The 25,175-nt window shown below is 43.8% G+C and overlaps 1 protein-coding gene across 2 annotated transcripts; it reads left to right on the top strand.

Annotated features, from left to right (window-relative positions):
• Nucleotides 1–1,294: 1,294 nt before the first annotated feature.
• On the top strand, nucleotides 1,295–24,814 carry GTF3C2 (general transcription factor IIIC subunit 2). Of its 2 annotated transcripts, none has more exons than XM_045549271.1 (19): nucleotides 1,295–1,571; nucleotides 11,129–11,399; nucleotides 11,563–11,884; nucleotides 12,496–12,784; nucleotides 15,629–15,723; nucleotides 16,087–16,164; nucleotides 16,286–16,384; nucleotides 16,642–16,869; nucleotides 17,040–17,151; nucleotides 17,366–17,474; nucleotides 18,597–18,622; nucleotides 18,809–18,938; nucleotides 20,594–20,738; nucleotides 20,837–20,998; nucleotides 21,194–21,281; nucleotides 21,535–21,663; nucleotides 21,961–22,113; nucleotides 22,261–22,368; nucleotides 23,837–24,814. In XM_045549271.1, the coding sequence occupies exons 2-19, from the start codon at nucleotides 11,153–11,155 to the stop codon at nucleotides 23,885–23,887; spliced, it is 2,571 nt and encodes an 856-aa protein (XP_045405227.1). In that variant the 5' UTR covers nucleotides 1,295–1,571; nucleotides 11,129–11,152; the 3' UTR covers nucleotides 23,888–24,814. The 2 variants fall into 2 exon arrangements, with proteins under 2 accessions (XP_045405227.1, XP_045405226.1); XM_045549270.1 differs by lacking the exon at nucleotides 23,837–24,814 and adding an exon at nucleotides 22,656–23,691 and having other exon boundaries at nucleotides 1,300–1,571.
• The last annotated feature ends 361 nt before the right edge of the window (nucleotides 24,815–25,175 follow it).

The following is a 25,175-nucleotide window of genomic DNA, read 5'->3' as shown; positions in this document are numbered from 1 at the left end:
GTTTGGATCCTTCTCTTCTGAGCTGGTCTCACTCTGTTGCCCAGGGTAGAGTGCAGTGCCATCATAAGAGCTCACTGCAACCTCAAACTCCTGGGCTTAAGCACTCCTGCCTCAGCCTTCCAAGTAGCTGGGACTACAGACCTGTGCCACCATGCCCTGTTAATTTTTCTACTCTTTGTAGTGACGGGGTCTCCATGTGATGCTCAGGCTGATCTCCAACTCCTGACCTGAATAGATCATCCTGCCTCAGCCTCCCAAAGTGCTAGGATTACAGGCATGAGTTTCTGCATTGGGTCTTTGTAGCTTCTGACTTTCGAGCCATGTGAGTGTCTTATTTCAAAAAGAAATACAATTATTCATCTAAAAAAGATTTTTAACACTGTGTAGGGTATAAAGTTAAAAAGTTATTTTAAAAAGATTTTGCAATAGTTTAAGCCAAAGATAGCCTAACGAGGAATGAAGAGACAGATTTCTTCATTATATAAGTAAATGTTTGAAACAGAGAGCTTGCCATCATACAAGCATTAAGAGCCAGCTAAGACCTAAAAGAGGGAGGGTGTATACCCAATTCCACTCCCATCCCACCTCCATCCCTCCAGTGGCTAAAAGACAGCACATCCTTAGCTTGTCTTATGGCTACTAAGGGGGATGGGATGACAGTGGAATAGGTTGTTCCCTTTCTCCTTCTTATTAGGTCTTCCTAGCTTCTCCTATACTTAAATGTTTTGTGAAACCAAGGGAATTTGATGGGTAAGATTACTTGAGAAGAGAAAGGTGGCTTACTCCACCCCTTACTGTCCATATTTATAAATCCCACACTCCCTGGGTATGGGGAGACCTGCAAAATTTATATGGCTTTAAATGCCTCAGGAAAGGACAGAAACTTGTTGCATTCATTCCTTCTCTACGGCATCTCACCTCCCAGTGACGGAACGAGGCAAAGCCTCTAACTAAGGTCGGGGATCAAGGCCCTGGCTCACTCTCAGGGTACAGCGTCCCCGCCCCAGGCCAAGCGGGTCTATCCCTGACTTCGCTGGTGGCAACAGCCGAAGTCATTCTCTGAAGGCCGGCAGCGAGGATTTCTTTGTCTCCCAGTGTCTGTCTTGGGCTCGGACTGGGGCCGCGGCTGCAGGCGCAGACTCTCGGGTCCAGCCTGGCCCCGCCCGCCACAGGCCCGGCAAGTCTAGCAGGAAAGACAAGATTCTGCGCCGGGCCCGGGCCCCCTCATCCCTGAGCTCCGGTCGGTCGAGGGCGTGTGGGAACCCTCGGGCCGCGCAGGCGTCAATCTCTCCCAGACACCACCGCTCCCATGAGGCCCTGCAGCGGCCGGAGACGTCCCAGCGCTCCGCCAGCTCCGGAGGGCTAGGGGACTCTCGCCGCGCTGCATTATGGAATACAGAGTCGAATAGAACATTAGCCCGGTACGAAATCCCGACCAAGCTCACGTGTTTACCTTGTGCACTGGGGGTGGGGGCGTCAAAGAGGAGCAGCTACAACGTTTCGTCATAAAACCGCGACCAGACAGGCGGCGCCATCTTCGAACTTGGACTTCCGGAAGGACTTTGGCGAGGGTGAGTGTACCGCAGCGGGGTGTGCGGGGGGTCCCACGATTACTCCTCCTTCTTTTGCTGTAGCGCTAGGATATTGGGAACCAACTCCCGGCTCCGGTCTTCTTCCTGCCACAGCAGCGCGCCTTCAGCCTCTGCGCTCCTACGGAACAGCGTCACGCTCCCCACCTTCCCCACTGTGGCCACCGTGTAGTCCCCGTCTGTGCAAGCCACGAGTCTTGTCCTCTTTCCCTCACGCGGCGTCCGTAACGCGGCAGCCTGTGTCCCAGCCTCGGCGCTGCTTACATGGCATCCCTCAGACACGGCAAACCTACAATAGTCCTCATTCTTAGAAAAATTAAGGCCCCCCCTCCCGTACAGGCTAGTGGCGAGAGCTGCCCCCACGTTCAGGACTGAGGAAGAGAAGGCGGTGGCCCATGGAGTGGTAGTGGGTCAATCTTCAATTTCTGCTCTGCCTTAACCTCTATCCTCGGGGAGACTAGCCTAACTCTGGGGTTGTGCCCCGCGCGCTGCAACCCCATTGGCGCAGCCAAGGGCCAGTTATGTTTCCCTATCTAGTCCTTTTGTCCCCGCAACAAGTTGGCTGTCTGTTCGGGAAGGCAGAGGCGGCGACTTCAACTCCACGGGAGGTAACTCACTTTGTTGGAGGGATGTAGGATATAGCCAAACCTCTTGGCCCCAGAAGCTTATCGTTACGCAAATTAAGTCAATGCTGTACCATTGTCACTATTTTTGCCATCATGTCTTATCAGCTGTACTATTATTTTCTCAGTAGTTTTCTTTAAATTAACTTTTTTTTTTTTTTTTTAAGACAGAGTCTTGCTCTGTTGCCCTGGCTAGAGTGCCGTGGTGTCAGCGTAGCTCATAGCAATCTCAAACTCCTGGGCTCAAGCAATCCTCCTGCCTCAGCCTCACAAATAGCTGGGATTACAGGCGCGTGCCACCACACCCGGCTAATTTTTTCTATTTTTAGTAGAGACGGGGTTTGGCTCTTGCTCAGGCTGGTCTCCAACTCCTGACCTCGAATTCCTGACTTCAAGCGGTCCTCCCTCTTCTGCCACTCAGAGTGCTAGGATTACAGGCCTGAGCCGCCTAAATTGATTTATTTTTAAAGTTTAAATGCATTAGTGTAGATCTAAGTAATATGGATAAAACCATATTTTATGGTTTCATGAACTATAGTTTTTTATGCAAGTTGAAATAAAAGCACAATTAGTTAAAAATGTTCATTTTTGTATCCTTAAAATCATGTTGTATACCACCAGTTGTATCATAGGAACACTTAAGGAAACAATGTATTAAACCAAGCAGTGTGTTTAAAGTAATTCCATACTTGAGGTGCAGTGTTGTCTCGTTATTTTTCCTTGGCTGGGGAGGTCAAGCTGGCAACCTGGTGCAGCAAGGGAACCTTACAGGTTGGGGTGCAAATGTAAGATTTTATAAACTCTAGTATGAATTTACTAAACGTCCCGTCCTTTACTGTGTCCAAAATTTGTATTATAAAATCATAAATGGAAATTTACCACCACATCCTGCTGCCTTCCATGAGAAGTGAATCCTTAAAGGGATTTTTGTATCTTGAGGAGTCAGTTATTCAACAAAGGTTAAAGGTTAATTGTTGCACTTACCATGTACCAGGTCTGGATCAAATAGTGAATCAGACAGGCAAGATCCCTGTCTTACGAAACTTTCAGGGAAGATAAATACTAAACAGGTAAATACCCATATCTCCTACATATGAAAATTCCAGATGAACTAGAGAGCCACATGTAACATCCAAAACTAGAAAAATTATTAGAAGAAAATAAGAGAGATTATATTTATATTGGTGGGATAGGAGATGCCTTCTTAAGATGAAAAAACTAAAAGGTGTAGTAAAGGAGAAGATTGAGAAATTTAACTCATGAAAACTTCAGTTAAGCAAGAAACATAAAGTTAAAACAGAAGAACTATTTGCTGCATAAGTAACACAACTCTCACAGATCAATAAGGAAAAGAGGCTGGGCGCGGTGGCTCTCGCCTGTAATCCTAGCCCTCTGGGAGGCCGAGTTGGGTGGATTGCTCGAGGTCAGGAGTTCGAGACCAGCCTGAGCAAGACCCTGTCTCTACTAAAAATAGAAAGAAATTATCTGGACAACTAAAAATATATATAGAAAAAATTAGCTGGGCATGGTGGCGCATTCCTGTAGTCCCAGCTACTCGGGAGGCTGAGGCAGTAGGATCGCTTAAGCCCAGGAGTTTGAGGTTGCTGTGAGCTAGGCTGACGCCACGGCACTCGCTCTAGCCCGGGCAACAAAGTGAGACTCTGTCTCAAAAAAATAAATAAATAAATAAATAAAAAATAAGGAAAAGACAACCCTGTAGAAATACAGGCAAGTTATATGTACAGGCAATTCACAAAAGACATAGATATCTAACATGTAGAAAGAAGTTGCTAACCTCAATTATTATTAGGACAATGCAAATAAATACAGTAGGAAAGAATTCTTTCATCCGTTGGATAAGCAAAAAGATTGGCAAGGGTATGATAAAATGGCTACTGATATACAGTTGGTAGGAGCGTAAATAGATTTTAATTTTGGTGAGCTATTTGACAGTATCTATTAAATTTTGAAATGTGCATACTTTTCAATCCATTACAGTAATTCCAGATGATTCTAGAAAAAATAATTTCTTATGAAGAGATTTGTACTAGAATATTTATTGCAGTACTGTTTGCAATAGTATTGTAACTCAGTTGTTCATTAAGTGGGGAATGTCTAAACAAACTAATTCTATGGAACTCCATACAGCAGTTAAGAGGAATGAGATACATGTATGTGTACTGATAAAGAAAGTCTTTAAGACACATAGAAGTTCTCTTAACTGATTTCCATTTAACTAGCTCCCTATATTAACTGACATTCCCCATTTCCTCATAGCTTGAAGCTTGTAGGTTTTTCTCCTATATGCCTGGTCACTCTGCTCCCGGTAGTGGAGTTGAATTCTTGCCAAGAGTTATTGTATTGAGTCCCACACTTTATGTCAATTGATTTGTCTTTATATAAATGTTTAGTATATATTTAAATTTTTTTTTTTTTTTTGAGACAGAGTCTCGCTGTGTTGCCTGGGCTAGCCTAAGTGCCGTGGCGTCAGCCTAGCTCACAGCAACCTTGAACTCCTGGGCTTAAGCAATCCTACTGCCTCAGCCTCCTCAGTAGCTGGGACTACAGGCATGTGCCACCATGCCCGGCTAATTTTTTCTATATATATATTTTAGTTGGCCAGATAATTTCTTTCTATTTTTAGTAGAGACAGGGTCTCACTCTTGCTCAGGCTGGTCTCGAACTCCTGACCTCGAGCAATCCACCCACCTCAGCCTCCCAGAGTGCTAGGATTACAGGCGTGAGCTACCGCGCCCAGCCTATATTTAAATTTTAAATAAATATTAGTATGAAAGAGTTGTTTATATTAAAACTAAATTGAAACATAGATACATCGGTGTTTTGTTGCTATTCTTTGTATTTCTACACATATTTATAAGTATTTTGTATCAAGTAAAAGTTTCGTAAAAATAATTTTAAAAAAGAAACGAAAGCAAACTAGATTGAATGCTTTGGAAAGACAAAAGAGGTGACCTTGCAAACAAAAAAAGCTGCCAGATAGGTGTGAGTGAGGCAACTGTAAAAGATTGAGGAACATTTGTAAAACTCTGGAAGGTTACTGCTATTGTATTGCTTTTCAAGAAAAATTTGTTTCAAGAACGTAGTAAGTGGTGTTGGTACTGCTGAGAGGTCACGGTAAACAAGGCTGAGAAGTGTCCTTTGGATTAATGACACAGTGATTATTGATGATTTTAGCTTCAGTGATGAGTTGGTGGACAATATACTAGTTAGGACAAAGCAGAGAAGTTAAAATGTCAAGGGCAGACAACTCTTTCAGAAGTTGATGAGTTGGTGGACAATATACTAGTTAGGATGAAACAGAGAAGTTAAAATGTCAAGGACAGACAACTCTTTCAGAAGTTTGACTATGAGAGGGAGGAGGAGGAGGAGATTAGTTGGAGGAGGAATATGAGCTGAAGGATAGTTGTATGTGAAGATGAGACTTATAAACATATTTAAATGCTATTTGGAAGGAGCCAATGGGAAGGAAAAGGATAGTGGAAGGGAATTCAAGTTCCCTTATGAGGTGGGGGAATGGGGCTAGAATGCAAGTAGAAGATTTGGTCTTAGAAAGTGGATAAGGGGTTGAGAGGCAGGGAGTGTTAGCTTACTTGAAATAAATCTAATGGCTTTGATTTTTATTTCAGAAATCAAAAATGAAGTCATCTGCAGAGAACCCAGGGGGTCAAAGATTGGAGGAGAGACCATTTGGGGGCTGATTAGAGAGAAAGTTTGATTGTCAGTGTGCTGCAACTTAGGTGCACACGTGGAGAAGATGGATGGTTGGACTCATCCAGAGCTTGAGCTTTGCTAGACCTACAGAACAAAAAGATAAAAAGAAAGGAAGTTCAGAATATCACCAAGAATCTGATTGAAATGAAGGAATCTAGGCTAGACAGGATGTGGCTGACATAGGGAGAAATTGGAGAGATCAAGGGATAATGGCTTGATACAGTTGAAGAATAGGTAATAGTGATAGTAGTTGAACAGTCTAGCTATAATGATGGAAGATCAGATAGTGGAATGTTTTAGTGATTTTGGAGATTAAGAGGTTTGGGGTGATGACAAGGTCTAGGGAGTGACAGCAGAGTGAATAGCAGTGGTTTAGCTGAATTTTCTGAGCTTCGAAGGAGCAAGGTTTTTACAAGGGGCAGGGGGGACTAAATATAAATGTGGTCTCTCTTATTTTCTTCTAATTGGTCTAGAAGTGGCATTGGAGAAGAATTGAAAGGAGACAGAAGTGGGATGTAAGTGAGCAACCTCTACTTGAGAACCTGGAAAATGAGAAATTTCATTTTCTGGAATTTTTTGCATCCAGGATTCTAAAGATGATTTAGGTTTTGCATATCAAGTGAATTGAAACCTGAGATTAAGAGAGGAGAGAGGCAGGCCAGGAGGCATCCATTTTGCCGGTGCAGACTGTGGCAGTGATAAGGTTCTGGATCAGGAACCAGAGAAGCTACTTCTCCGTTTAGTTAGGTCACTTTCTGATTATTGCAGAGGCAATTTGTTATTGGAGCCATCAGCTGTGGCAGGGGCCTGTTGATTCAGCAGGTGGCTTCCCATTATGGCATATGGTTCTTGAACTAGCAGCTGTAAGACCAACTTCCCAATCTGACAAGCACTTCTTTTTTTTTTTTTGAGACAGAGTCTCGCTCTGTTGCCAGGGCTAGAGTGCTGTGGCGTCAGCCCAGCTCACAGCAACCTCAAACTCCCAGACTCAAGCAAGCCTTCTGCGTCAGCCTCCCGAATAGCTGGGACTACAGGCATGCGCCACCATGCCCAGCTAATTTTTTCTATATATATTTTTAGCTGTCCAAATCATTTCTTTCTATTTTTTAGTAGAGACGGGGTCTTGCTCTTGCTCAGGCTGGTCTCAAACTCCCAATCCTCATGCCTTGGCCTCCCAGAGTGCTAGGATTACAGGCATGAGCCACCATGCCCAGACTTGCCCTGTATATTTTAATTCATCTTTTTACTTTTAGCTTCCTGAATTCCTTTGTTATAGATATCTCTTAAAAAGCATATAGTTGTTATTTGGCTTTTTAAATAAAACTGAATGTTTATTTTTTCTTTTAATGGATGAGTTTATCTGATATATGTTTACTGTTATGATACATTTTTAAAAATCTTGGTTCTGTTATCTTTGTTTTTTTCTTCTTTATCCCCCCCCCCCATGTTTTATTTATTTTCAGTCTTTTGTTGTGTGATCTTTAAAAGAAATTTTCATTCTGGTTCCTGTGGCCTACTAGGTATTTTGGAATTAGTATACTGTTTTTAGTTCTACTTAATATCTAAATGGCATTAATAAACCTATATTTTCCAATTTATCAACCTTAGAAGCAAAATTAAGATACTCCTTTATGTCTTAGTCTACTACAATAAAAATATTGGAATTTTTTACATTGTGGAGCCTTTAAAATTTTTAAATTAGAGTCTGTTCTATAGACTCTAGTTACCACATAGTTACCATAGGTAATGAAACTCAATTTGATATTTCATTGGGTTAAATGCTTACTGCCAATCTTTTCATACCACAAGTTCTCCATTAGAAAATTCTTTTTTTTTTTTTTTTTTTTTTTTTTTGAGACAGAGTCTCGCTTTGTTGCCCAGGCTAGAGTGAGTGCCGTGGCATCAGTCTAGCTCACAGCAACCTCAAACTCCTGGGCTTAAGCGATCCTACCGCCTCAGCCTCCGGGGTAGCTGGGACTACAAGCATGCACCACTGTGCCCGGCTAATTTTTTCTATGTATATTTTTAGTTGTCCAGATAATTTTTATTTCTATTTTTAGTAGAGACAGGGTCTCACTCTTGCTCAGGCTGGTCTCGAACTCCTGACCTTGAGCGATCCACCCGCCTCGGCCTCCCAGAGTGCTAGGATTACAGGTGTGAGCCACGCGCCTGGCCAGAAAATTCTTTATATTGATTTACCTTTCATTTGCGTAAATTAGGTCTTCCACTAGATTTTTTGCATTCAGTAAGGGTGCACAGATGTTATAATTCCTAGAAACTTTGCATATTCAGAATGTCATCCTGTTGTTTTTACATGAATGACATCTCAGTTAAACAGAGAATTCTCTGACCCTCTCTAAGTATTCCCTTATCTTTTGGCATCAAGTGTTCTGAGAATTCTGAGGCTAGCCTGATTTTTTTTTTCTTTGTAAGAGCCGTGTTTCTTCTGCTGAGATGCTCATAGGTGTTATTATCTTTTGAAATTTATTATCTTCATTCAGATATTTCTTGGTATTGATTGCTTATTGATTTTGTTTTCATTTTATACAGTAAGCCTAAGGTCTTCCTTAATTTCAGGAAAGTGGGTTTTTTAGTTATTACTGTTTTGTTTTTAGAGACAGGGTCTCTGTCACCCAGGCTAGTCTTGAATTCCTGAACTCAAGTGATCCTCCTCGGCCTTGGCCTTGGCCTTGGCCTTGGCCTCGGCCTTGGCCTCGGCCTCCTAAAGTGCTGAGATTACTGACCTGAGCCACTGCACCCGGCCTATTTTGCTCAGCTTTTTCACTATGACTGTCAGCTCAGTTTTCACCTTGCCATTGTTTTAACTCTTCTTTGATCTCTTGTTTCTTAGTGTCTTAGTTTATTTTGTGCTGCTATAACAGAATACCTGAGACTGGGTAATTTGTAAGGAACAGAAATTTATTTCTCACAGTTTTGGAGGCTGGAAAGTCTGAAGATCAAGGGGCCAACATCTCTTAAGGGCCTTCTAGCTGCATCATCCCATGGCAGAAGGGCAAGAGAGCAAGATGGGGACAAACTCACCCTTTAATAAGGGCACCAATCCCACCCAGGAAGGTGGAGTCCTCATGACCTGATCTTCTCTGGCCCCTTAATACTGTTACAATGGCAAATAAATTTCAACATGAGTTCTGGAGGGGACAAACATTCAAACCATAGCACTTAGATTTCATAGTCTCTGGTTTTTTGGAAAGTATAGAATTTTTTTGTTGAAAATTTGCTTCTGTTTTCTGGATCAGATTTTGAAAAGGATATTTTCATCTCTGTGTCCTTTTTATTCTTTCTGTGGTATCCATGTATAGGTCCTATATTGGATCTTACAGAATAGTACAGGTAGATTTTCACTGATCTCTATTTACCTTCATACTGTTATAATGTATTTTTAGCGTGTAATGTTATATTGTATCCTCAACACCTGAGTTAGAGGGTTGTCTATTGTAATAATTTATATAATACAGTTTATAATCTGTTTAGACTGTAGCTTCTTCAAGGGAGACAGTTGGAAACTTTTATTTGTGTATATATAATAACATACATATTTTTGAGATAGGGTCTCTCTACATTGCCCGGGCTAGAGTGCAGTGGCATCATCATAGCTCATTGCAACCTCAAACTCCTGGGTCAAGCGATCCTCCTGCCTCAGCCTCATGAGTAGCTAAGACTACAGGCATGTGCCACCACGCCTGACTAATTCTTCTATTTTTTATAGAGACGGAGGTCTTGCTATTGCACAGGCTGGTCTAGAAGTGATCCTTCTGCTTTGTCCTCCCAGAGTGTTGTATTACGGGCATGAGCCACTTAGCCTGGCCTACTTGTGTATTTTTTATGGGATTTGTATTAACACACTTTCCACTGAGGCAGATGAATTCTTTAACTTTAAGGCATATATAGACCTATGGGGTGTTTCCTCCTGGGATTTGAACCATTTCTTCCCCTTTGTCACGGACAAGCAGGTTATTCTCACCCCAAACTGGGCCCTTGCAGAGTTCTATGTTGCTTAGGTTTTTGGTTTGGTGATCAGTATTTTATCTCAGTTTACTTTGGTCCATAGTTGCACAGCTGATCTTCTGGATTTGATGAAAATGAAGATTCATGACAATTTAGCCCATTCTTCAATGTGGGAAGGTCTCTTAATGAAATAGGATGTTCCCTAATTATCTCATAGCCTACCTACTGCCCCCGTCCAGGTGAAACACTGATGGCGAGGCACCAGAGAACTCTTTTACTTCTTAAGTAAACTCGTTCCTTGACTAGCTTCTCCTCTGGTTTGGTTTAAATTTTATCTGGCAGCTATTCTTTTTTTTTTTTTTTTTTTGAGGCAGGGTCCTGCTCTGTCACCCTAACTAGAGTGCCGTGGCATCAGCCTAGCTCACAGCAACCTCAAACTCCTGGGCTCAAGCAATCCTTCTGCCTCAGCCCAAGTAGCTGGGACTACAGGCATGTGCCACCATGTCCGGCTAATTTTTTCTATGTATTTTTAGTTGTCCAGCTAATTTCTTTCTATTTTTTATTAGAGATGGGGTCTTGCTCTTGTTCAGGCTGGTTTTGAACTCCTGAGCGCAGACGATCCGCCTGCCTCGGCCTCCCAAAATACTAGGATTACAGGCATGAGCCATTGTGCCTGGCTGGCAGCTATTCTTTATAGTTTATTTTAGGAAGTTGTGGCCCTTCCCTAGATTCATAATAGATGATATTTTTCTTTCTTTCTTTTTTTGAGTGCGTGTGTCTGTGCAGTGTTTTATTTCACTGGTCTTCAGGGAGAGGACTTAAATAATTGTGCATTCACTGCTAAATCCTTACAAAGAAACATATGAGCTTTAAATTAAATAATGATCTAAAGCACTTAGTGTAGTGCTTGGCACATAGTAAGTATTTAATAGATGGTAGCTTTATTATTATTTGTTTACTTGTTTATTGTTTGTGCCACCAGAAGGTAAGTTCCTTGAAGGCAGGGACCTTGTCTGTCTTGCTTATTGTCATGTCACCAGTTTCTAGTACAGAGCCTGACACATAGCAGGTGCTTAGTGATTGTTGCTGAATGAATGAATGATCAGGGAACTTGGGTTTCTGGTTGTGAGAGTGAGGGGAAGAAAGATGGGGAAACAGAAAAATCTCATTCTGTACTTCTACTCATTCTTCTACTCATTTGTATGTCTCTGTATGCAGGGGCAGCCATTTTGGGGGGTGCTGATGGATACCTACGGGGTCGGCTATGTTGCCTTGGGGGAGGCCGGCCCCGTGGGGAACATGACTGTGGTAGACTCTCCCGGACAAGAGGTGCTAAACCAGCTTGATGTCAAGGCCTCTTCAGAAATGACCAGTGCGGAGGCTTCCATAGAGATGTCATTACCTACCCCTTTGCCTGCATTTGAGGATTCTCCTGATAAGATGAGGCTCCCTCCAGATCAGGAAAGCCTCTCCAGACTGGAACAGCAAGGTATGTACCTTGTCCTTTTATCTTTTTATCTCCCCATGCATAGCTTAAGTTGAAAGAGAGCAGGTTGAGCTCAGAGGATTTTATAAACCTGGGTAGAGTATAATCTATTCCAAAGAGGTTTCAGCTCTGGTCCCATCTCACAGACCCATATTCTTCTCTACAGATCTTTCTTCAGAGATGTCAAAGGTCTCAAAGCCTAGGGCCTCAAAGCCTGGCCGGAAGAGAGGTGGTAGGACACGAAAAGGCCCCAAAAGGCCCCAACAACCTAATCCTCCATCAGCCCCTCTGGTTCCTGGTCTCTTAGATCAATCCAACCCTCTATCTACCCCCATGCCTAAGAAACGAGGTCGAAAGTCCAAGGCAGAGCTGCTACTGCTGAAGTTGTCAAAAGACCTAGATCAGCCAGAGTCTCCACCTCCAAAGAGGCCCCCTGAGGACTTTGAGACCCCTCCTGGGGAACGACCCCGCCGAAGGGCTGCCCAAGTGTAAGGATTATGGGGCACAGCTCGGTGGAGGGGGGCTGGGTGAAGGGATTGGGGTGGGGCAGATATTGGAGACATGAGAAGATTATGATGAGGTATCAGGTAAGCAGGGGTGGTGTCTGGATTTTGGGAACTTGAGCAATCCTTTAGCTTTTACCACAGCAACTTTTATGGAATCTATTGCCAACTTTGTTTATCTAAGTGTTTCTTTCTGTGCCTTGTACCCTATCACATTTTTCACAAACTTTCCCCAGGTCTTCACTGCTGTTTTACTGCCTGGTATATATCAATATAGATATATGTGCCCTTCCATTCTTTCCCCTTGCACTCTATGTTTTTTGACTGTGGTAGAGTGAAAAGTACATGGGACTTGGGGTTGGAAACCTGGATTCAGATTGCACATTTGTTATCTGAATCATCTTGGCCAAGTCACTTAACTTTCCTGGATTTCTGTTTCTTCATCTATCAAAGGGGAAGGGAAAATTAATAGGGTTAATTGGTTAATCATGGGATTACTGGGAGGATCCATTGAGATAAAAATCAACCAAATCTAGAAAAGTGGGCTCTCAGTGAAATGTTTGTGAATAAGGTTATGACTCTGCCCTTTCCCACAGGGCACTTCTGTATCTTCAGGAACTGGCTGAAGAGCTCTCAACAGCCCTGCCTGCTCCTGTATCCCATCCTGAGAGCCCCAAGGTGAGCAGCCCCACCAAACCGAAGAAGAGCCGGCAGCAGACGACGACCTGTCAGGGTGGAGCAGAGGAGGATGATACTGCACGGGATGAAGACTTTGTTCTTCAGGTTGAGGCTGAAGATGGAGAAGAAAGTGAGGCTCCAAGTGAGAGCTCATCTGACCCTGAGCCTGCAGTGCCCCGAAGCATCCCACGAGGATCCACTTCAGGGGTAACCTAAATGGATGACAAAGTGAATGGGAAAACAGTAGGATTTTTAGAGGGTCAGCAAGGTGCCCAGAAGGATAGCTCTGGCCTGGTAACTATGATAGGCAAAACAGGTAAAAGAAGAAAGGGACAATTTCAGAAACAGTTGAGATACTAGGAAGATTGAGGAGGAGGGGTATAGTAAACGAGATTATTTGTTCATTTATTGAATATTCTCTGTTAGGAAACACAAACATGAATAAGACAGCATTCTGCCTTACAGAGTTCACAGTGTAATAAGTATTACACTAGGAGCAAACCCAGTGCTTTAGGGCATGTAGAAGGGTGATTAACTGCTTAGGCTTCACAGAGGAATGATAGCTGAGTTGGGTCTTGAAGGGCGAATAGAATTTTGCCAAAGAGGATGGTTTTCCCAGAAATTGATTATGGACGGAGTATAGGACGTGGGGTAAGGTCATAGGGGAGAGGATTATTATTATTATTTTTCCTCTGTCTTCTGTACAAAGGGGAGATTAAACTAGAGAAGAAGGCTGGGAACGGTGGCTCATGCCTGTAACCCCAGCACTCGGGGAGGCTGAGGCAGGATGATTGCTTGAGGCTAGGAGTTTGAGACCGGTCTGGGCAACATAGGGAGACCCCGTTTCTACAAAAAATAAAAAATTAGCCAGCTGTGGTGGTATGTACCTGTGGTCCCAGCTACTCGGGAGGCTGAGGTGGGAGGATCACTTGAGCCCAGAAGTTCCAGGCTGCAGTGAGCTATGATCGTGCCACTGCACTCCAGCCTAGGCCACAGAGCAAGATTCTGTCTCTAAAAGAAAAAATTAAATTAAAATTTAAAAAAAAGAGAAGATGAAAGGACAAAGATTGGTAGGAGCCAACAAAGGTTGTTTTTGTTTGTTTTTTAATTGTAAAATATATATGACATATAATTTACCATTTTAACCATTTAAAAATGCACTGTCATTAAGTGTATCCACAATGCTGTACAACCCATCATCATTATTCATTTCCAGAACTTTTTCCTCATCCCAAACAGAAACTCTGTACAAAAAAGGTTTTTAAATAGAAAAATAACATGATAGGTTAGGAAAGTAAGTGAAACTGCAGTTGTCAATTAGAAGACAGCTTCAGTTATCCAGGTGAGAGATAGTGAGGTTCTGATCAAGCAATGATGGAAGAGAAGTGGGGGAGGGGGCAGATTTAAGAGATATGTAGGAGAATTAACAGGACTTGGGAATTAAAGGAAATGAAGCAGTTAAATAGGAGTTTCCAGCTTAGATGGTGGCATCATGCACTGAGCTTAGGAACATGAAAAGCGTGGAGGATGTGAGAGGGGGTGAAGGTGGGCAGGGGAGATGATGCGTTACTTTCTGCATGTTGAGTTGGAGGTGCCTATGGGCCTTGGGCCATCCTGCTGGAGATGTCTGGTCACCAGTTATGTATGTGGGACCAGTGCCTTACTTGCTTTGAGTGCAACATTTAATAGAGGACCAAAACCCTCAGTAATCAACATAAATGGTAGTTAGATGCAACATTTAAAAAAATTAAAATTAATATAACAAATCTATGGTAAACAAAATATCAAAATTTTAAATAAAGACAAGAACTTTACTGCTTTTTAAGAAAACTAATTACTGACGTTTTCCTTTTGCTTCGGGCTCCATTATGGACACTATATGTGTCTGGAACTTGTAGAAAAATTGAGACTGAGTCAAGTTTACATTTACTGAGGTGTAAACTTGATAATCAGGCATAAAGATGGTAGTCAAGGGCTGGGTACAGTGGCTCAAGCCTGTAATCCTAGCAACTTTGGGAGGCTGAGGTGGGAGGATCGCTTTAGGCCAGGAATTCGAGATCAGCCTGAGCAACATAGAGAGACCCCATCTCTATAAACAATAGAAAAATTAGCCCGGCATGGTGGTGTGCACCTGTAGTCCCAGCTACTCAGGAAGTTGAGTCAGGAGGATCACTTGAGCCCAGGAGTTTGAGACTTCAATGAGCTGTAATGACACCACTGCACTCTGGCCTGGGTGACAGAGACCCTGTCTCAAAAAAAATAAAAAAGAGGAAGATGGTAGTCAAGCCAGGTGTGGTGGTGCGTGCCTGTAGTCCCAGCTGCTCAGGAGGGAGGGTGAGATGGGAGGATTGTTTGAACCTGGGAGTTTGAGTCCAGCCTGGGCAACATAGTGAGACCTCATCTCTTAAAATAAAAAAACAGATAGTAGTCAAAGCCATGGGACATGGGATGAGATTACTAGGAGAGCGTGTACAGAAAGGCTAGAAGACAGCACTGGGGAATTCCATCACTGTCCAGACCTATCAGAGGAAGGAGAGCCTGCAAAGGAATATTAGACAGGTGGGAAGAGTAAGGGAGACGATCCTATGGGATCATACGGCAGGAGGTTCAAGAAGCTTATGGGAGTCCTCTGAATTAAATGCCATGGAGAGCCAGGCATGGTGGTATACTGTCACCCAAGCCACTCAGGAGGCTGAGGTGGGAGGATTGCTTGAGCCTGGGAGCTTGAGACCAACCTGGGCAACAGAGTAAGACCCTGTCTCAAAAAACAAGCAAACAAAACAAAACAAAACAAAAAAATGCCATGAAGATGTTGAGGAAGGTGAACAGAAAATAGTTAACCAGATTTTGCAGTTTTGATGGAGGAGTAGGAGGTGAAGGTGGAGATGTCATTGTAATGGTTGAAACATAAATCTTTTAAGATGCTGATAAGGCAGTAATTGGAGAGAAAATAGTGCCAAGGAAAGTAAAACCTGGGAAAGAGCTGTCTCTTAGGACTTTCTCCAGCCCATAGAGTTTTCTCCCTTACATTTTCTTCAATTTGATCCTCAGAAACAGAAGCCACACTGCCGAGGAGTGGCTCCCAATGGCTTACCAAATCACATCATGGCTCCTGTTTGGAAGTGCCTCCATCTCACCAAGGACCTGTGAGACTTGGGGCTTGTGGGGGCTGGGGATACAGGGGTGGTGGAGGAGTGCAAGAAGAGTCTAGAAGTGGGGTGTGGGCAAGAGAGGAGCACTGATGGGTAGAAGACCGTGATGACATTCATTACTAAAAGGCACCGCTCCAAAGGCAAGAGCTCTCAAACTCTAATTCAAATTGAATAAAATGAAAAGTTTCTCAGCTGCACTAGCCACGTTTCAGGTACCCACCAGCTACTTACAGGTAGTGGCTAGTGTATTGGACAGCACAGATAATAGATTATTTCCATCCTCACAGAAAGTTTTATTGGACTGCACTGCTCTAGAATCCCTCTCCTCCTTCATTGATGCTTTTTCTGTTTCTCCAGCCGAGAACAGAAGCATTCCTACTGGGAGTTTGCTGAGTGGATTCCTTTAGCCTGGAAGTGGCACTTGTTATCTGAGCTGTAAGTCAAAGCAGTATCTCTGAAGCCCAGGAAGGGTGACAGAGGACTCTGGATCTATAATGGGAATCCTGGGATGGGTGAACCTCTTCCAAATTCAGGCTGTTCCTTTGCCTTCCCCCAGTGAAGCTGCTCCCTACCTGCCCCAGGAGGAGAAGTCACCACTATTTTCTGTACAACGTGAAGGGCTACCTGAAGATGGCACACTCTACCGAATAAACAGGTGAAGACTGTCTTTATCCCTTTTTTCTGATTGTAGGAGCCAGAAACAGGAAAAGTGAATGTTGAAAGGGATGACAGATTAGTCCTGTCCTTCCCTTGATGCTGGTCCTGTTGGTCCCAAGGATAAGAGTCCTGGCTAGAGCTGGTCACCCCTCTCTAATTTATAATGCTTATCACTGCCAGCCAGACCCAGGGAAGCTAAGGAGATTTTCTTAAACTCTTTTTTTTTCATCCCATCTTTCTTTGACTTTTCTCTAGATTTAGCTCTGTCACAGCACATCCAGAGCGCTGGGATGTGTCCTTCTTCACTGGGGGACCACTCTGGGCTCTGGACTGGTGCCCAGTGCCAGAGGGGGCAGGAGCCTTGCAGTACGTGGCCCTTTTCTCCAGCCCTGACATGAATGAGACACACCCACTGAGCCAGCTTCATTCTGGCCCTGGGCTGCTGCAGCTCTGGGGCCTTGGGACCTTGCAGCAAGAAAGCTGGTGAGGTGGGGCTGGACACTGCCATGGGGGGTGGTTGAGTTGGACAGCAGGATGGGGGCTGGGCAGGATAGGGGGAAGGGCTTGCACTGGGTTGAGACAAAGGGAGCATAGTCTGGCAGCCCTAGGGCCCTTCATCCTACCCACTGTCCCCACATGCTCTCTCTCTCCAGTCCTGGCAACAGGGCCCACTTTGTCTATGGGATTGCTTGTGACCACGGCTGTATCTGGGACCTCAAGTTCTGCCCCAGTGGAGCATGGGAACTTCCAGGCACCCCACGGAAGGTATTTCCCAGTTGACTGTGAGATGGCCCTAGGACTCAGGCAGGACAAAGAGGCCCTAGGAGTTCTCAGAGTTGGGGGAAGGACAGTTGGAGTGTGGTAGATGAAGTTTTTCCAGCAACTTCATATTGTATTTTCAGGGATTAGAACCTCAAAGGTTTTCTGAGAAGTGCCTGAAGGCAGCAAGCCTCAGCACAGATCTGCTCTCACCCTCTAGGCTCCTCTCCTCCCCCGACTCGGTCTCTTGGCTCTTGCCTGCTCAGATGGGAAGGTGCTGCTCTTCAGTCTACCCCACCCTGAGGCCCTGCTAGCTCAGCAGTCCCCGGGTAAGTAGCACAGCAAGGAGGATGGGGCTGCTGTAGCCGTGGCCAGAGCTTAGTGCAGGGCCTTTCCACCCCCCTGAGACTCCTCTGGGCCCAGCCTCTCTAGTGAGAAGCCTCACTCAGCCACCTCCCGAAGGCCTCCTGTGTCTTCACATATTTGTTCTTGAACTCTCTCTCTTGCAGTCTTACAACTGCACTCTTTCAGCATAATACCTTTTATCTCCATCATCTGCTCTCTCCTTCTGTACTCTCAGGCCTTTCCCCTTATTGCTGCCAGTTAATTGGCTGTGTGAAGAGCCACTAAGGGCTGAGGCTGACGGATGGGACCCATCTCCCCTCCATACTCTTCTTGTCTCCCCCATCCCCATCCTATTCTCAGCCTCTCCTGCCCTCAGCACCACACAGTGTCTTTGATGTGAATGGAGGGGTGGAATATAGAGCTGAAGATGAGCAAGAAGAGGTATGGGGCAGGGCAAGGCAGCTCCGTTGTTGAATTAGTTTGTTTTTAGTATGAAGTGTTTAAAGAAGAGGGCACTCGGGTTTGAGCCCTGGAAAGTCCCGCGTTGGTGGTCCGGTGGAGTGGGTTGAGGAGGGAATTGGAGGTGGGGAGGGGAAGACAGTAAGTAGATATGATTCTTTCAAGAAGTTTGGCTGTGAAGGGAATGAATAAATGAGGATGGTGGCTGGGGTGGATAGGAGTAAAGGAAGGTTTTTGTCTGTTTATTTGCATAGGAGACAATAGGGCATGTTTACAGGGTAATACAGGAATTACCCAGCGGGGGGAGAACAAATGGATAATGCATAAGAGAAGAGGGGTATTGGTACCCTATGGAGTGAGCAATGTTTTGGGAAAAGGCGAGAGAGGATGAGAAGATTGCAGAGTGAAGGGGTTAGCCCTTCTGATAGGAGGAAGGACTATACTATCAGGTATAATGGAAAGAAATAGGATGGGGGCAGATGGAGAGGTAGGTTCATAAATTTGGTGGTGGAAAGATGAGGGCTTCTCACAAAGGATAAGGGAAGGTCATTATCCAAGGGGCAGGGTGCTGACTTAAGAGCAAGGCCTGGTGAGGAGCTCAGTCCTCAGGATCCATAGCATCAGTTACTGTTCTTCTTCCCTCACAGATGCAGTGAAGCCTGCCATCTATAAGGTGAGTGAGGAACCTGCTACCTTAGCTGAGGCTTCATCTTCTTAGAGCCTCACCATGCTGATTCCACAGTGAGTCTCCTTCTAGTTCTGAAAAATACTCCATCCTGCTGGATTAAACACTGATTAGAGCCTTCATTCCAAATAGTAGGTATCCCTAACCCTAGTCCCATCTCTTCTTTCCCTGTAGGTACAATGTGTGGCGACCTTGCAGGTGGGGTCTATGCAGGCTTCAGACCCCTCTGAGTGTGGTCAGTGCCTGAGCCTGGCCTGGATGCCTACCAGCCCTCACCACCACCTGGCTGCTGGATACTATAATGGTAAAAACAAAGTAAAATGCAAGGAGCTACTGCTGTTTAAACTTTCTACGTATCCTTGTTTTTTGGTTGTTGTTTCTTTTGTGGTTTGGTGCTGGACGTTATATAATAGTTAGAAATATTCAAGCAATGTAAAAAAATACAAAGAAGAAAGAAATAAGTCATTAGAATTTTTATATTCAGAAAAAAATTGAGTTGAAGTACTATCTTGGGTGGATTAAAAAAAAGAAAATTGAGCAGATGAACATCACTTCATACTGTTCTCTATGCATATATAAAGATAAGAAGATTAGAGAAAAGAGAATTTTGTAAAAATGGGATCACACTATATAAGCTATTCTAAATTAAAAGGTATTAAATTTAATTATACCTTAATCTTATAGAAGAAAAGAACACTGAAGTCAAACTGAAACATTCGGTAAGCTCCTAATAAATTTTCCTTCACCACAAGAGATACTAGTTCCTCAAAGATACTTTTAGAATTAAAAAGAAAAAAAGATCATAAATAACATTATAGTTGGAGTTATTAGGTTATTTTTTTAAAATGACAGTTTCATTTTTAGACATCATAAGCAGATTTTCAGATTTTCTGCTAGGAAGATAAGTAAATTAGCACTCTTACCTTTCTCCCTAGATCATCCCTCTCTCCATCTTTTGTTTTTCTTTTGGTAATATTATTCTTACATTGTCAAGGTAGATGATACTTGATGCTGTTCTGCTATCCTAATTCCTAAAGTTATTTAATGATTGAGTGTCTGTACTCATCTACTTATCTCAGTTTCCCCCTCCATTGCTGAATTATTTATTAATATATTACATAGCTATAATTCACTATTAGTTTTTTTCAAGAAAGGTTCACAGATGCTATATTCCCTGAGTTTATGTATAAAAGGAGTTTTAGCTACAAATATTTTTCCCAGGTATTATTTTTAAACTTTTTATTCTTTAATTTATCTTTTGTTTTTATCAAAGTTATACTTTTGAATACCTTCTCTGCCCGGCCTTATCAGGGGCCAGCCTGTTTTGGGTCACCTGAGTTGGTTTCTATTTGTCCATTTGTTTTCTGTTTCTCTGCATTTTATTGCTTTTGGCTTTTTGCCTATTCTGTTTGTCTTAGAGCAGAATTAGCAAACTTTTTCTGTAGTGATCTAGATAGTAATTATAGGCTATGTGGGCTGTTTGGCCATTGTTGGAACTACCTAACTCTGCCATTGTAACGTGAAAGTAGCCATAGACATAGAATGGGTGTGTCTGTGTTCCAATAAAACTGTATTTACCAAAGAGGTGACAGCCTGTATTTGGTCCATGGGCTATAGTTTGCCAACCCTTATTCTGGAAGATTTATACTTTTTAAAAATGCCTTTACTTTTATTTAGTAGGGAGTAGAGGCTACTGGGGGCAGTGCATTCAGTCTATCATCTTTCAGCTGCAGATTCTAGACTAAGCTATTACTTTTTTGTCAATGAGAATTGGGGCTGAAGTATCAGGTTGTCTTTAAACCATAGAGGGAGTATTGGGTAGCTAATCATGGTCCCCATGTTCTTTCATAGTGGTTTGGCTCTGAGAGAAGACAAAGGTCCTAGAAGCCCTGAGAAAGAAATAAGAGCCAGGAAGAAAGAACCTGCCTTTAATCCCTACACATTCTGTCCTTACTGCAGGCATGGTGGTTTTCTGGAACCTTCCCACAAACTCACCTCTACAGCGGATACGGCTCTCTGATGGCTCCTTAAAGCTCTACCCCTTCCAGTGTTTCCTAGCCCATGACCAGGCTGTGCGTACCCTTCAATGGTGCAAAGCTAACAGGTATAGAATAGGAGATCTGTGGAGTGGGAAGGTGAAGACTGGGACAGGCTAATTCTTTCAGATTTGTTCAGATTTGATCTTTTCCCTTCTTTTCACAGTCATTTCCTTGTCTCTGCCGGGAGCGACCGGAAAATCAAATTCTGGGACCTTCGACGACCTTATGAACCAATAAACTCTATCAAGCGCTTCTTGAGTACAGAGCTGGCCTGGCTGCTCCCCTACAATGGTGTCACCGTGGCTCAGGACAACTGTTACGCCTCGTACGGCAGGATGGAGATAGGAGGAGCTCTGGGGACTGGCCCTAAGGGTTGGGGTGCAAAGCATGCCAGATTGTGGTGGGGAGAGGAGGGTTGAGAGTTAGTTCACTGAGGTGGTTTGAATTCTGGAAGGAATTGGGGAGAAGAAATGAATCTAATCTTAGAAAAAGGAAAGTTTTATTTGTCTTTCTTTAACAGTTATGGACTCTGTGGGATTCATTATATTGATGCTGGTTACCTTGGTTTCAAGGCCTACTTCACTGCTCCCCGAAAAGGCACTGTCTGGGTGAGCCCCTCTCTCTTCTGCAGTCTTCATTACACAGGAAAATGGTTCATTTACTCACTAGTGGTGGTCAGGAAAAGGCAGTAATTTTGGGTAGAAGGAAAGGATGTGTGTGTGGTAATTATATCATCAGGGACATGGGTTATGATAAAGTCATTTTTGTTTGTGTGTCTTAGACTGTGCAGTTGTTACCAGTTTATAGAACTAAATGACTGCATGAACAAATGAATGAATGAAATTTGTCTCTTCTGATTAGAGTCTTTCAGGATCCGACTGGCTTGGGACAATAGCCGCAGGAGATATATCCGGGGAGCTCATTGCTGCTATATTGCCCGATATGGCACTGAACCCAATAAATGTCAAGCGACCTGTAGAGCGAAGATTTGTACGTATATGAACATCTAACGGCAGCTGTTGGATCCTAATCCACATGCTCTCCCAACTTCTGGTAGAGTACAAATTAGTACTAGGTCTCCCAGCCCTGATACTGTTTCTGAAAGTCTTGGCACTGAGTTGTGTATAATCTTCCTTACCCTATTGTATCTGAGTATACATTTAATATATTTAAACATATTACTTTCTTCCATCTTCAGGTCTTTCCTGCCCAAAACCAGTTTCTTCTCTCTTTGCTTTTATTCTGTCTTTAGTACTATAGAACCTAAACTCATGGTCTCCTTTCTAGCCCATCTATAAAGCAGATCTGATGCCCTATCAGGACAGTCCTGAAGGTCAAGACCACTCTTCTGCTTCATCTGGGGCCCCCAACCCTCCCAAGGCTCGAACTTATGCTGAAACTGTCAATCATCACTACTTGCTCTTTCAGGACACAGATTTGGTAAGTTGAAGCCAGGAGAACTGGGTGTGACACTAGAAAAGGTAGAAAACTTTAGTCCCTGTATGGTAGGAATCCTGAGTTCCAGCATAAAGACGCAAAACTAAGGAGATGCTCACATTCTACTACTATTCTACTTCCCCTCCCCAGGGTACATTCCAAGATCTGCTCCATAGAGAACCAGTGCTGCGCATGCAGGAGGGAGAGGGGCATTCTCAACTTTGCCTGGACAGGCTGCAGCTCGAGGCTATTCATAAGGTAGTCTCTCATCTTCTCCACTCGCCACTCTCATTTTCCCCTAATTCTGGGCCTGCAATCAATGAAATGGAAATGGGAGATGAAAAAGTAACATAAATAGCTAAGTAGGGAAAACAGTTTTGGTAACTGCTCAGCATGATAGACATAACTTATTGGCTTCTCATTCTTACCTCTCTCACCCCATCGTGGTCCTGTCCTTTCAGATTGTGACCCATCTTTTTGCTTTTATAGCTAGGAATCACCTTAAGGTACCACCCGTGAGCATCTCTCATGTTTCCTCTTCACAGGTACGTTTCAGCCCAAACCTGGACTCATATGGATGGCTGGTATCTGGGGGGCAGTCGGGGCTGGTTCGAATCCATTTTGTCCGTGGACTCACCTCCCCACTGGGCCACCGTATGCAGCTTGAAAGCCGAGCCCACTTCAGTGCTATGTTCCAGCCATCCTCCCCCACTAGACGGCCTGGCTTCCCTCCAACCAGCCATCGCCTTCTGCCCAATCCCTAGTCTTGGTCCACACAGGACCCCTGGAATGAAGTCTGCCAAGAACAAAAGGCTCCCATGCACAGAGCCATAGGAACTGGGGCTTTCCTGGACAGTGATGCTACCAGGCCTGGACCTTTAGGCCTGCCTCCCCAGGACTCCTTAGATCCCTCTCCTTCCACAGACTTCTGTGTTCACAGACCCCTGCGGGCAAGGGGGCTCTCCCTCCACAAACTCTCAAGGCTCCTCAGCCTAAGACTGTGGCTCACAAGAAACACTTAGGCCAGACCTAGGCTTGGGAGTCAAACTGCTCATATTGAGCATATTGTTGAGCGGGTAAAGCTAAGTAAAGGTACTGGGTGTTTTTGAGACCACTTGTGAGTGGATGTTTGGAGAATTGGAAAGGGTATCTTCAGGAAAGCTCCTGTCTGACTATTTCAGGATGTAAACTTCCCAAACTTCTTCATTAGCATAACCAACACATAAGCCCAAGAGGGGTGATAGTAATTTATTGGACTGAGGTTGCTTATAGTACTTCTTTAACTGCGGAACACCACAGACGCCCTACCAGTAGCACAGTGGCTCAGATCTTACCTGCTCCTGCTTATGAAATATTCCCAGTCACTGGTCATACGACCCTACTTGAACATGCCTAAACAGTCATGTTTTTAAAAATCTTCCTTTATATCAAGTCAAAGAGTATACCTCTATAAATTTTACTCATGGATGTTAGGAAATCTAGTCATTATTCCCTGTGATTGCCCTTTTAAGTATTTAATAATAGCTATCATGTGTTTCCCAAATCTTTCTTCTCTAGATTAAATATCTTCAGTTACTTCAACCATTCTTTTACACATCATAATTTTTGATCCTTCATGATACTGTCACATTGCTGACTTATTAAACATGTTTAGCTACTTTATTTAAATATAGGAGGTGTTTAGAACCCAAGTGCAGTAATGTATTGTTTTATCTCATCTTGTTAGAGTCCTCTTGTGGGATGCTACAGACTCAGTGACGACGATACTGCCTCCTAAGCAAGGACAGACCCCAGCAGTGAGAAAAAAGCAAACCACCTTGGAACGTGTAGGAGTACAGGCTGGGGTTTGGAGGGAAATAATTGGAGGACCTCAGGAAATAGAGGAAAATAGGCAGCCAGCTCCTACTGGAGGGAGTGGAGATACCTGGAACAAAACCCTTTGGTGCTCTGGACTGGCTAAATATCTAGGAATAGCTTTCTACCTCTCTAGAGCAGGGACTTTATAATATGTCAGAAAATGTCCTTTAAGAAGAACAGAATCAAGAACTTCAGTCCCTATGCTGTAGAGACAAGGAAACAGACCTGGAGGAAACCCAGGTCCATTAGCAGAGGGTCTGCAACCCACATCCATGCAAAGGAGCCGAGTGTTGCACTGTCCTATTCTTATCCAGCTCACATTGAGCCAGTTTTGTTTTTTGAGCTGACTGATAAGTGCCTTCTGTTGCAGAGAAGCTTTGCTCATTCTACATAGCAGTCCTTTTCCTACTTTCGGTGGTAGAATAAGATAAGATCTGGAGACCCACACTGTTGAGGCTGCAGATTGGTGCTGGCAGCCCTGCTCCAGCAGGGCTGAGTCTCAGCCTTAGTCTTGACCTGGCTCTTTTTTTCTACCAGAAACCTTTTTCCCCTAGACCACTCCCCTTCCAACCCTCCCTCAGAGTGTATCCACTTTGTACTATCCACTGGTTCTTGTACTTCTCTACCCTTGTCCCTTTGCTCACACTGTTCACTTCTCCAGTAATGTCCTTTTCCACCATCTTCACCTAAGTTTCATTCATCCTTTGAGATACCAGCTCAAATTCCACCTTTACCAAACAGCTTCCTAGTTTTCTACCAGTAAAAAATATTCTCCCTCCTATGTTCCCAAGGGTGTGGAAGGGAAAAGAGGATAAACAAATATTAAAAACTTGATCCATTTCAGGCACCTGGCATCTGTTACTTAATCCTATGAGGTGGCTATTTTTTTTTTTTTTTTTGAGACAGGGTCTCACTCTTCTCACCCAGGCTGGAGTACAGTGGCACAATCATTGCTCACTGCAACCTCTAACTCCTGGGCTCAAGCAATCCTCCTGCTTCAGCCTCCTGAGTAGGTGGGATTACAGACATGCACCACCATGCCCAGCTAATTTTTTTATTTTTTGTAGAGATGAGGTCTCACTACCAGCAATAGCCCAGGCTGGTCTTGAACTCCTGGTCTCAAGTGATCATTCTGCCTTGGCCTTCCAAAGTGCTGGGATTACAGGCATGAGCCACTGTACCCAGTCGGTTTTGCCATTTTAATGATA

This window comes from Lemur catta, chromosome 4, assembly GCF_020740605.2.
Source record: "Lemur catta isolate mLemCat1 chromosome 4, mLemCat1.pri, whole genome shotgun sequence".
NCBI classification, from domain to species: Eukaryota; Metazoa; Chordata; class Mammalia; order Primates; family Lemuridae; genus Lemur; species Lemur catta.
This window is presented reverse-complemented; position numbering and strand designations above follow the sequence as displayed.